A 12,782-nucleotide genomic window follows, 5' to 3' on the forward strand; every position below is an offset into this window, starting at 1 on the left:
CCAGATACTTGACACTTACTAGCTGTGTGACTCTGGGCAAGTCACTTAACCCCAACTGCCTATCTGGGGCCATCCATAGTCGTCCTAATATATATCTTGCCACTGGACCTAGATGGTTCTGGAGGATAGAGCGAGGTTGGTGACTTTGCACAGCCCTGCCTCACTTAAATCCAAGTCACTGCAATTCATGACATCACCTCCCAATGTCATGATCCTCTTTGAGAATGAAGGACAAAGAACAACTACACAAAGTTTGTTTTCTTCAGGGTTAAGTCATGTTCTTAACATAGTGTAAACATGATTACAAGTGTTCTTTCAAGATGAGCCTGAAAGAACTAAAACAGTAAAATCTCTTCAAAAATCCAAGGCCAGGGGCCAACAAAAATATCAGTATCCTTTGAAACAGAAATGTCTAAATTTAACAACCTACTTTCTTTAATCCAAAACTCCTTCTTAGCAATCACACAAGGCTCCCCCCCCCCACCATGTCCTCTACAAAATACACTCCCCATTAAAGTGGTATTAGAGCTGTCTGACTGATGCAGCATTAATACAGCCATGTGATGTGAAGCTAGGGGATTATCCGTTTCTGAAAAGACCAGTTGGAAAAGTCCAGAGCTGTGAGTCTGTGCACGGGAATGACCCTGGCAGACTATGATGTGGACGGCAGAGGCCTGAGCCAATTTTAAAACATGAAAGTGGAAAAAAAAAAGACATAAAAGTGGAAATGACCAAATTGATTTACATGATGATATCTCAGAGAAACTCAGAAGTCTGCCAGAGAGAGAAGAGATCAAAAACCGGAAGCAATAAAAATCATTAACTCGATAACCTCCCACCCCCCAAATCCCATCTTTGGAAAATGTCACACTCATAAAACATTCTCACCAATCGATGCTTGAGTTTCTAAGAACACCAACTCCGGGCATTTTAGGTTTCAACTCGGTTTGAAGTTTTTTTGCCAGCACTAATCCTAATCCTTTGGCTCATTTAGTAGAAATTATTTTGTTAAAAATAGAGAAAGAGGGGGAAAACCCATTGGCAATCATTGACTGAGGCCCTTTGGGATCATGTTTATATGAAAGCTATGTGGTATTTTAATTACAGACATAAGAAATACCTTATCTCTGCTCAAAAGGCATTACATGGTTCAAAACGTTTATGGAATAGAGTTCAAATGAAATTAGCTTGCAACTAATTAATTATAGTTTGATCCCCGAGTCATCCCTAATTGGGGCTAATTCTGCGTCTGATCACAGGGCATTTTCATGTCCACACAGGCCTTCTCTTGGTGTTCAGTTGTCGTTCATGGGGCTGTCTTTACTCATTCTGTGTTCACATGTGGATGACCCTTCAAGAGCATGAGCCTCAATGAATCAAGCTTCTACCACAAATATTTATGTCAGACATATAAACGCAACTTGTCAGAGATGAACTATGAGAAGAAAATGTCATTACTCTTGAGTTTTATGATATTCACCAGCACTAGTCTTATATATATCATACTCTTGTCTTTTATGCATATCATCACCCTGGAGCAGGACTCATCAAACTATGGCCAGAGGGCAAATCTAGCCTGTGAGTAGAGAATGGTCTTTACATTTTAAAATAGTATTTTATTGTATAAGTTTTTAAAACATAAAAACCACTCTTAGCTCAGGGCCCTACAAAAACAGGTGGCTTGGCCCTCATGGCTTGCTGACTTCTGCTCTTTGTTAATGAAATCACAGATCTGAGGCCAGATTTGAATTCAGGTCCTTCTGAATCCAGGGCCGATGTTTTATCCACTGCGCCACCTAGCTGCCCCTCTAGTTCCATTTCTTCTACTATGTAGGTAATTATGTGACCTAATATGAGGCCATCTCTGATCCACTGGGTCCCCCTCTACAAAAGGAAAGTCTTGGACTAGACTGGGGTTTTTTTAACTGTTCTGAGCCCTGGACCCTTTTGACAGTCTAGTAAATCCTACTGAGAGAAATGATTATAAATAACCAACGATTTGAGAAGACTCAGATTTGCCCCTTTTTCTTTTATCCTCATTTCAAGACCTCAGTCTCTGAAGGTTGAGCTAAACTTCTCTATCCAGACCCCACCCAGGTGGGGAAGCCATTGTGTTCTACTCAGATTTTGGTGGGGATAAATTCTCTGAATAGATTATCTAAGGCTAGAGGTAACTTAAGAAGTAAATGACATAAAAAAAGAAAAAAGAGGGGGCAGCTAGGTGGCGCAGTGGATAGAGCACTGGCCCTGGAGTCAGGAAACTGAGGAAACAGACTCAAACAGCTTAATGGTTTAGCCCGAGGACATAAAGGATAGGGCAGAGTGAGGAATTCAGGTCTACTAACTTTGACTAGAGTGCTAGTTTTGTCTATAAGACCCTAGTAATGCAAACTGTCTGCACTGTCCTTTTCCTGGAGGAAAAACAAAACAAAACAAAACAAAGGAAGCAGCGATTTGGTGCCATTCCTTATGATCTCATTTCCAGGAATTGTGCTCGGCCCTTGTGGTTTCGCAAACAAACTGACGTAAGAAATCCAAATTAGGTTTTGTCATTACCTGTGTGGAAAAGGCTTGGATGCTGATCAGTTGTGGTTCAGAGAAGGATTGCTGGTCACTCACTTTCAGGGAAAAATGGCCTTTCCTAAAACAAGCATCCAAGAAAGAAACCAAAGCAAAAGTTATAAAGTCAGTCATTAAATGAGATCATGACAAAATCTATTTGTGCTGTACAAAAGCAGGGCTTTGGATTAAAGAGCGGTTATGACAAAGTGGACATTGACTCACCATGAACCAGTGTGAGCCAGGAGATAAATATGATGATGTATACAACGGGTTATGTTTGGGGCTGGTGGGTTTGATATAAATGAAGGCAGTGAAATTTGTAAAAATGCTTCCAACATGGGGCAGCTAGGTGGCGCAGTGGATAAAGCATCAGCCTTGGATTCAGGAGGACCTGAGTTCAAATCCAGCTTCAAACACTTGACACTTACTAGCTGTGTGACCCTGAGCAAGTCACTTAACCCTCATTACCCCACAAAAAAAAAACCAAAAATGATTCCAACAAAGCAAATAAAATAATAGTATTTACTGTACATATTATATTGGAGGCAGCCATGATGTTGCAGATAAAGTGTGGGCCCAGGAAGCAAGAAGACCTAGGTTCAAGTCCTGATGGTTACATATACTAGGCAAGTGATCCTGGGTAAGTCATTTAACCTCTTACTGCATCAGACAACTCTCTGAGGCTAAAAATTCCAGTCAATCAATAAACTTTTAAGAGTTTGTTACGTATTATGTGTCAGGCATTGAGCTAAGCATTAGGCATAAAAAGAAAATCCAAAAACAGTTCCTTCTCTCAAACCATTACACATTGTGAACTCCTCAAGGGCAGGGACCGTCTTCTGCCTTTCTTTGCATGCTCAGCACAGAAGGTACTTAATATATGTTTATTGACTGACTGATTCAAGGACCTTATAAAGAGGGAGACAATATATGTGTGTGTGTGTGTGTGTGTGTGTGTATGTGAGGGAGATAATATATGTGTGTGTGTGTATGTGTATGTGTATGTGAGGGAGATAATATATGTGTGTGCATATACACACATACACATGTATACACAAAATACAGAGTGGATGGAAGGCAACCTTGGAGAGGAAAGCACTGGAAGCTGGTGGGGGTGGAGGGAAGGCTTCCTGTAAAAGGTGGTATTTGAGTTGAGTCTTCAAGGAAGCTAAGGATGCTAAAAGGCTAATGTTTTCTTTTATTAAATACCTTTTATTTCCTATATTTGTTGTGTATATATTTATACAAGTGTATGTTGTCTCCCACATAGAATGAATTGGTGAATCTGCAGCAATTCTTCCCAAAGTGTTGTTTGGCCTCCTTCAGGACTGAGACACATTTATTACTCCTGCTATGATTATAGTTAACATTGAATTTTTTTGAGGTTCCCAGTATTGTCAACAATGAGCTAATATAAAAAGAAGTCTGTCTCCCTCTCTCCCTCCCTCCCTCCCCCCCCTCTCCAATCTGCCTATTCCTTTTGTGGCAGACCTGGAACGGGAAATACTCAATTGGAGAGTAAGTGAATGTATCCATGTATCCATAGATATTCACCTAATCTCCTTTCTATGCCTTTAATTCCAGATTCCTATTTTTACCTACAAATATGAGGATGAAAAGCAGTGAGTTGGATAATCCAATAGAAGAGTCAGTCTAAATGATTAGATGTCTTTCCATTTTTTCCATTCCTTCCTTCTTTCCTCCCTTCTTTCCTTCCTTCCCTCTTTCCTCCCTTCCTTCCTTCTTTCCTTCTCTCTTTCCTCCCTCACTTCCTTCCCTTCTTCCTTCTTTTCTTCCTCCCTCCATCTTTCCTTCTTCCCTCTCTTCCATCCTTCCTCCCATTCTTCCTTCTTTCCTTCCTTCCTCCCTCCATTCCTTCCTTCTTCCCTCCTTCCTATCCTTCCCTCCTCCTCCTCCTCCTCTCATTCCTTCTTTTTTTTCCTTCCTTCCTTCTCTAGGTCTTCCTATGTTGCCCAGGCTAGAAGTACAAGGTCTTCTCACCAGCCCAACCTATCTACTGCTCAACAGGGAAGCTCTGAACTACTCAGTTTCCAACCTACCCCTATTCACTTCTCCTAGTAGACCCTTCACTCCCAGACACCCACCACACTGAGGCTGAATTGAGTGGGGACACCTGATTTGCTTAGAGCAACACAGGCCAGAACACCCAAACTCAAGAAATTCACAAGCTTCAGCATCCCTAGTAGCTAAGATTACAGGCACGAGCCACCATGCATGGCCAGGTTTAATTTAACTATCGAAATATGCTTGGCTTCACCCAATGTTAAATTATCAGTTTGTATTCACAGGACATATACTGTCTGGGGGAAGAGGAGGAGGAGGAGAAGGCTAGGAGTGTGCCAAGTGACAGGGGAAAGCTGGATCAGTTTGAAAAATTAACCACAATTAATCCAAGGACTCAAGAATTAAGAGTTGACTGTACTTTTAGGTCTCATTTTTAATATTCTTGTCAATTAATAACTCCTATCAGAGCATGCTTCATGATAAAATGATAAATAAATAAAATATTCACTCAAATAGATGAAGACAGAGCAGCTGGGACAGCTGTGTCTATGATAGATTCGGTCTCTATTGGACTTCACAGCTATGTAATTGTGCCAGGAACTTTCCTGTCACATCAGAGAATTACCCATAATTATGTGATAAAGTGAAAATGTCTGTAACGGAAGCATATTTGCTGAGCAGTTACAGGGAGATGGTGGCAGTCAGATGAAACTGCCTTGTACTTAGGTGATATCTATCATCCGGAGAAACGGAGAGGTGAGGTCGAGAGGAAGGAGAGAAAGGGAGGAAAGATAAAGACCATGAGCTGAATCACCTGGGCTTGTCTTTGCTGTGCACAAAACGCACCCTCTTCTCTTTCAGGTCTTCCCAGTTAAAATGGTCAGCCGCCCCCAGGGGGACCTCTTTTCCATTCACCAGGAGCACCAACTGGCCATTGGTGGGGACGCTGACAACATGGAACAAGAGGTCTGTGCCCCTGCCTTCCACAGCATGGGCACGCAGCAAGGAGAAATCCAGGGGCCTCACTGAGCCGATCCCCAGAGTAAGGGAAGCATTGGGCTGAAGGATATGAGTATAGGTGTCACCTAGAAAAAAAAACACAAAACTAGCAACATCAGACATGACCACATTCCCTGCTTCTGTGTCATATAAATGAGAAATGATTCATTTGGACCCCTGCTCTATTCCAAGCAGTCTGATATGTTCCCACTGGGGAAGTGATTGTAAGTTCATAGGAAGCTAACTAGGGGTCCTGCATCCTTGCTCTTCCTTGTCATGGTGACTGAGCTCAATGTGGCAGAGGTGACTCAATTAATTACATGGAAATTCCCCCAACATTTTTCTGTACTTCTGGACCATTCTTCCTTGTCCGACATGACCAAGTGACCATTTTATGATCAATTAGTCATCAGATGTGCCCTCTGCTTCACCCAACCTGAGACCCCCACCCCCGTTATACTGGTTTTGGGCTGATTATCATTTGGGGCTCTATAATCGAGGTCTAGCAACCAATGGGATTCTGTATTTTGTGTAGCCCCTCAAGACTGTTTAGGTATCAAAGCTGCTATCAACCCTTATAAAAATAAGGCCCTGGGAGAAGGGGACATCTCAGATCATGAGGAAGAGCCGAGATCCACCATTAGAGGAGACCGTGGATCTTTTAATAAAGTGCTATTGACAGAGCTCTGCCTCAGTTTCTTTTATTATAGGTTGGATAATTTTAAACTCCACAAATCTATAGTTGAATGTTTATTCAGAACTAGCTCGGATGAAAATCCAGCTTAATGAACATGATGGGAAGTATGAGTATGGTGAAGAAAGGGATAGATGTGAAGTCAGGAAGAGCTGAGTTGGAATCCTGCCTCTGATACTTGCTAGACTTGAGGCAGCTCACTTAACCTCTCTGGGCCACAGTTTCCTTATATTTAAAATGAAGGGGGGCAGCTAGGTGGCGCAGTGGATAGAGCACCGGCCCTGGAGTCAGGAGGACCTGCGTTCAAATCCGACCTCAGACACTTAACACTTACTAGCTGTGTGACCCTAGGCAAGTCACTTAACCCCAATTGCCTCACCAAAAAATAAAATAAAATGAAGGCATTGGAATCTATGACCTCTAAGGTCTAGCCTTCAAATTTATGTTCCTTCTTCTAGTCTTTAAAATCTATATTCCTATGATATGATATGTGATCCTCCTAATCCAAGTCACCCTTACAAAAATCTCATTAAGCAGTGGTTCTCAACCCAGACTCCATGAATATTTTTAAAAAATTGATAATTATATTGCAATATAATTAGCTTTCTTTTTAATAGTACGTTCTTTATTTGGTGTATTTTAAAACATTCTGATAAGAGGTCCAGGGGCTTCACTAGACAAAAATAGTCTACAAACCCCCTGCATTAAGACTAAGACGCAAGAGAAATGTCGACAGCAATCAAAAACAGAATGTTTTTTCAAAATTGGTATTTTTGGTGCAAGGATACATGAGCAGCACATCTTAATTAGTCACTGCTTGGATTCCACTTCTGACATCACATTTGTTAAGATGCAAATTTAACCCGGGCTAAGAAGTCCTAAAATCCTGTTCACTACTAGGAATGAAATATAGGGATGCAATATCCCTCTCCCAAACTCTAATACTTGGAATTCAATGACTAGGGCTCCCTTCTAGATCTAGATCACAAGGGGCAGCTTTGTAATGCAGAATTTGGGTGGAAAATCTTATACTGTAAATATATTCCATGGTGCCAGGCATAGAGTCGGTACTTAAGGAATGCTTATTAATTGATGGAAATGTAATTAACTTTCACAGGATGATTTCTCCACTCCATGCCTAGAAGAGAAAGCTGAATTCTCAATTACGGTGGGATTTACAAATGGGAGAGTCATTCAGCCAAGAATGATAAAAATTAATGACAATAACAAAATAACTTCAGAGATTTACTCACTTTCGAGTGCGATGTGTTCAAGTGTCAGTTTTAATTTAAATGAACAACCCTCTCTCGATATTGTAAATCATTTATTTGTGCATTTGGAGACACCACCCTCTAGTTTCTTCAGAGAACTCATAATGGAAAAGTTGACTTCTTGGTCTGTTTCATTCATTCATTCATTTAAGTTTTGAGTTCCAAATTCCATCCCTCTCTCATTCCCTCCCTCCCTACCCTCCCCCCTCCCCAAGGTTTCAAGCAATCAGGATAGGTTATACATGTGCAATTGGTCTGTTTCTTTCTTTCATTCATTCATTTGCTCATTTATTTATTTATTTATTTGTTTATTTACTTACTTATTTAAAGTTCTGAGTTCCAAATTCCATCCCTCTCTCATTCCCTCCCTCCCTACCCTCCCCCCTCCCCAAGGTTGCAAGCAATCAGGATAGGTTATACATGTACAATTGGTTTGTTTGTTTCAGAAATGTGCACTTTGCAGATATTCATTCATACCCCATGTGCCTGCATTCTGTTCCCTACGCAGATACCATCGTGTCCCAATCAATCAGTCTATATATTGACACATTGGGTTGTTACAAGTGGCTTATTATTTTCTCCCATTTAAAAAAAAAGCCTAGGGTATACTGGCTCAGCTACCATCCTTTGCCAATATCTGCAAGAAGCCCTTTGTTCCTAAGCAACTCAAGATGCCCACTCAAAAGTGGGAATACCGTAAGTGATATCTCCTTAACAAAGGCTGCCTTTCCTGCTGACAACACAGCCTGCCCATTGAGAAATTGGAGGTGAATTCCCAAGACTGTCAGAGGAGAATCCCTCAGCAGACACTCACCATGACACGTTCCGTTCTGAAGGTGGCCAGAGAAGCTGGGGGCACAGCTGGAAACACAAAGCCCGTTCTTGAGAGACATGCCATGGTCACAGAGATGGCACCGTTCCTTCTCGTTACACTCCAAACACCCCGGGGGACAGGCTGTCAGGAACAGGAAACAACCAAGGCAGCCCCATTAGTCTTGTCAGAGGTTCTGCAGGGCTCCCAGGTCTCGAGCCAAAAGTTAAAGCAAAAAAGAGAAAACGACTCCACAGCCAATATTAAGACTGTGATTACTGTACAGAGAATTACAGTGACCTCAAACAGGAATCAAATCAGAGGCCAAACAGGACAAGACTGAACATCCCATAGCAGTATATATCAGCATTTACATAACAAGCACTTAGTACACCTAACTGCAAGCAGCTAATTATGCTAAGCACAAATAGCAGAGGAAAACAACATTTAGATAAAATAAAAGCCCTGTCCTCATGCTGTGTGTCTCATTCTGAGTTTCTATCACACAGATAAATTTGGTTGGATAAGAATCTCACATCTCTAGTAACTCTATTTAAATAGTCCAGAAGCCCATGTGCCTCTCTGTCCTTGGACCCCTTTCCTATCACTTTTCCAACACCCCTGCAGAAGTGGAGAGAGAACCACACAGGACCAGGAGTCATGCTGCATCTCTCTTCATTTCATGAGTTGCCATAGTCAGAGAATGCTTCACCCAGTAACCAACCTACTGGTGATGTGTCCACCCCTGTTTAGTTGGGCTGATCCACAGACAAGAAACAACCTGTCACTGGGACAAGACCAAAAATGTTTTCTGCTTGGTAGAACCTGCTAAGACTCTGTTTGAAATAATGGAATTTGGCAGACACCCAGGGGTCCCACCTGATTTTGATCTAGTATTGTTTGAGAAACTAAGTACTTGAGATGATTAGATATAGGCCACACCTGGCCTGCCCTGAGTGGGAGATTTATATATATATATATACACACTGCTGACATCACCAGGGGGACCAATGTCAGCTTTGCAACTTGAAGGACCTCCCTTTTGGGGGAGGGAGAGAAAAGGTAGAAAAGAGAACGCTGAGGCTGGGGGCTCATTTTCCTGTTGGTGAGCTTCTGAGAGCAGACTACAGAGGGGCCGCACAGCTGACTACAGACCCCAGGTGGTGAGTTAATAGAAATGAGGCCAGCTCTTTGAATTAGCTGAGCTGGAAGCAGGTTTGGGAATTGAGTCAGTCTTTGCTAGAGCCAGGGAGCTTATCCATTTTTCTCTTCACCTATTCCCTTGTCACTGGCTTTATTCATTTCACCTTTGTTGTATATTTTATTCCCATTAATAAAACCTGATTTGTTTGTGGAAAAGAGTTTGTTAGTCTCCTTTCTTATTAGCCTGAGAGAAATAACTAAAAAAGGCAGTTTGGAAGGGAGGAAACTTTGAACCTAGAGGTCCCCCATTATTTTCTGAACCCCAATATTATGGTGAGCCACCCAATTAACTCTCCCCATATTAAAGTTGGCCCTTACAGGCATGAGGAACAGCATAAAAGACAGTGTACAAGGAGTGGTGGATCAGAAAAAAAGGGGAGCTGGTGATACAGCAAGAGTGAGGCATGATAGATGAACAACTTAAGTGAGGGCTGTGCTGGTACGTAAGCCATGTTAAAAGACATGGAGTAAAAGACATGGGTAGATTTTATACATGAAGGAAGGAAGGAAGGAAGGAAGGAAGGAAGGAAGGAAGGAAGGAAGGAAGGAAGGAAGGAAGGAAGGAAGGAAGGATTTATTAAACACCTACTATGTGCCAGGCACTCTGCTAAATGCTTTACAAATATCATCTCACTTAATCCTCACCACAACCCTTCAGAGCAGGTATTATTATTACACCTACTTTACAGTTGAGGAAACTGAGGCAGGCAGAGGTTAAGTGACTAGCTCAGGGTCACATAGCTAGTAAGTACCTGAAGCCAGATTTGGGGGGAGGGCTGGGCAATGGGGATTAAGTGACTTGCCCGGGGTCACACAGCTAGTAAGTGTCAAGTGTCTGAGGCTGGATTTGAACTCAGGTCCTCCTGAATCCAAGGCTGGTGCTTTATCTACTGTGCCACCTAGCTGCCCCCTGAAGCCAGATTTAAACTCCACACCCAGCACTCAATCCACTGCATCACTCAGTCTCCTCTGTGCAAAATGAAAAGAAGTGAAAGAGACAAAAGGGTCTGGGAGGGTGAAGTCTGACCCTTGGAGGGGGGGGTACACACACTGAGACCATAGAACCACTGAAGTACTGAGTCTAGGTACTCAAAAAAACTCTGTAACAGGAGTCAGAAGTCATGTATTCTAGTTCTGACTCTGCCTCTTCCTACCTCAATAACTTTAGACAAGTCACTAAAGGTCTCCAAGTCAATTTCCTGAGTTAGAATGCAGGAAGACCTATCAGCTCTCTTTTCTACTTTACATCAATCTCAAACTTAGATGAGAAAACATGTGTGAAAGTACTTTCTAAAGAGCCATACAAACCTAAGGTATTATTCTACAACAAATTGCCACTAAACTCCTTCTCAGATGCCTCACTCATCATGTTAGGGAAGGGCCCAATGCCAACTTCTCAAAAGCCACACCAGAGCAACAGGCGTTCTGACCAGTGGGGTCCTACTCTGCCCTAGTCTAGATTTCTACCATCTAAGGACAAGCACAGGCGATCTTTAAAGGGGTTCCTTTTCAAAGGGCTGTTCCCCAGGTGACAAGGTCACATCAATTCACCAAGTCTACTTGACTAAATGGAATAATGATCTGTGTCTGTGGAGTGCGGCCGATGACTTTGCACAGCCCTGGTTCACTTAAATCCAATTCACTTGTAAGTCAAGACATCACCCTCCTGATTTCATTGGTCCTCTTTGAGAACAAAGGATGAACAACACCCACAATGATGAAATCATGGATCTTGGAACATGTTTTTAGTTGGCTGGTTTGTTTGTTTTTCCTAGATATGAAAAAATGAGCTTGAAAAATGCTCTCTCATCTGACATAGAGAGAAGGCAACAGAAATAATTTAGTTTCTTCTGTTTTAACCAGAAGCACTTTTATACATATGAAAAGAAATTTCCAGTCTATTCTGTAACTATATGGATTACCAACTGATCCAATCTATATTCTGACAATTCTAGCCCCTCAACAATAGGGGCTATTTTAAAATCTATTTCAACATCATGCTCTCAATAGACTGAAGTCTTTTCATTCCATTATACATTACTTTTTAAAAATTTATTTTTATTTTTTTTGTGGGGCAATGAGGGTTAAGACACTTGCCCAGGGTCACACAGCTAGTAAGTATCAAGTGTCTGGGGCTGGATTTGAACTCAGGTCTTCCTGAATCCAACGCCAGTACTTGATGCACTGAGCCACCTAATTCCCCCATAATACATTACTTTTGAGTCCTCCTCCCTAACAACCTTTTGGGGCAGAAATGATTTGTACAAAGGAATTAATGACTGGATTGAATTTTTATAAACTCTCCAGTCTGGTAATTGACAAATTTGCATAGGAGGCTGTCAATTACTTTAGGTTATTCCCTAGGTTTTCCCATACCTAGATCCAAAAAGCTAGTGGTTCCCTGAGAATTATCATGCAGATAACAGATGCTTCCCATACCCCGCCAATTTTCATTTCCTCAGACAAGCCTCACCCATGCATCTCTGTGTCCTGGTGTCTACATAATATCGCTGGCCGCACTTCTGGGTACAGTGTGCTTCAAGGAGGAAAAATGGTTCTTCACAGTGAGTACACTCATGGGGGCCCAGACACTCAAGACAATGATCATCACAGCCTAAAAAAAAAAAAAGTCAAATGAAGCAACAACTTAGAAGAGTTAGTCTGTAAAATACCATGGGTCATATAATTCCCCAAAGAAAAAATCAAGGTGGAGCACTAACTACTGACTCACATGCCTACTTTCCCATGTCTACAAAATCTTTGCAAGGATAACTTAGTTTTAGAAAGGTAGAGGCAAGCTTTCTTAAATTATATTCTCATATGGAGAACAGACAACCCCCCTATACTAATTATTTGTTCACTGTTAAAAATATTAATTGATGGGGGCGGCTAGGTGGCGCAGTGGATAAAGCACCGGCCCTGAATTCAGGAGTACCTGAGTTCAAATCTGGTCTCAGATACTTGACACTTACTAGCTGTGTGACCCTGGGCAAGTTACTTTACCCCCATTGCCCCGCAAAAAAAAAAAAAAAAAAAAATTAATTGATTAGATTAAAAGTCTACTCTAAATATTCTCCTCCAACAAGATATGGCCAATGTATGTAATAAAATATTATATATGATAACATATAATTATATATAAAATAATATATAATATAATTTAATTTTGTAATTATATAAAATGATATACAATTATACAATGTATACTTATATGACA

General features: G+C 41.4%; 1 protein-coding gene across 1 annotated transcript in view; it reads right to left on the bottom strand.

Annotated features, from left to right (window-relative positions):
- FRAS1 (Fraser extracellular matrix complex subunit 1) overlaps positions 1 to 12,782 on the bottom strand; it is a 515,723-nt gene that overhangs the window by 178,720 nt on the left and 324,221 nt on the right. Inside the window, 4 exon segments of the mRNA XM_043971175.1 lie at positions 2,557 to 2,641; positions 5,402 to 5,672; positions 8,366 to 8,506; positions 12,039 to 12,179. Of these exon segments, the coding sequence (XP_043827110.1) occupies positions 2,557 to 2,641; positions 5,402 to 5,672; positions 8,366 to 8,506; positions 12,039 to 12,179 (638 nt within the window).

This window comes from Dromiciops gliroides, chromosome 6 (assembly GCF_019393635.1).
Source record: "Dromiciops gliroides isolate mDroGli1 chromosome 6, mDroGli1.pri, whole genome shotgun sequence".
Taxonomy (NCBI): domain Eukaryota; kingdom Metazoa; phylum Chordata; class Mammalia; order Microbiotheria; family Microbiotheriidae; genus Dromiciops; species Dromiciops gliroides.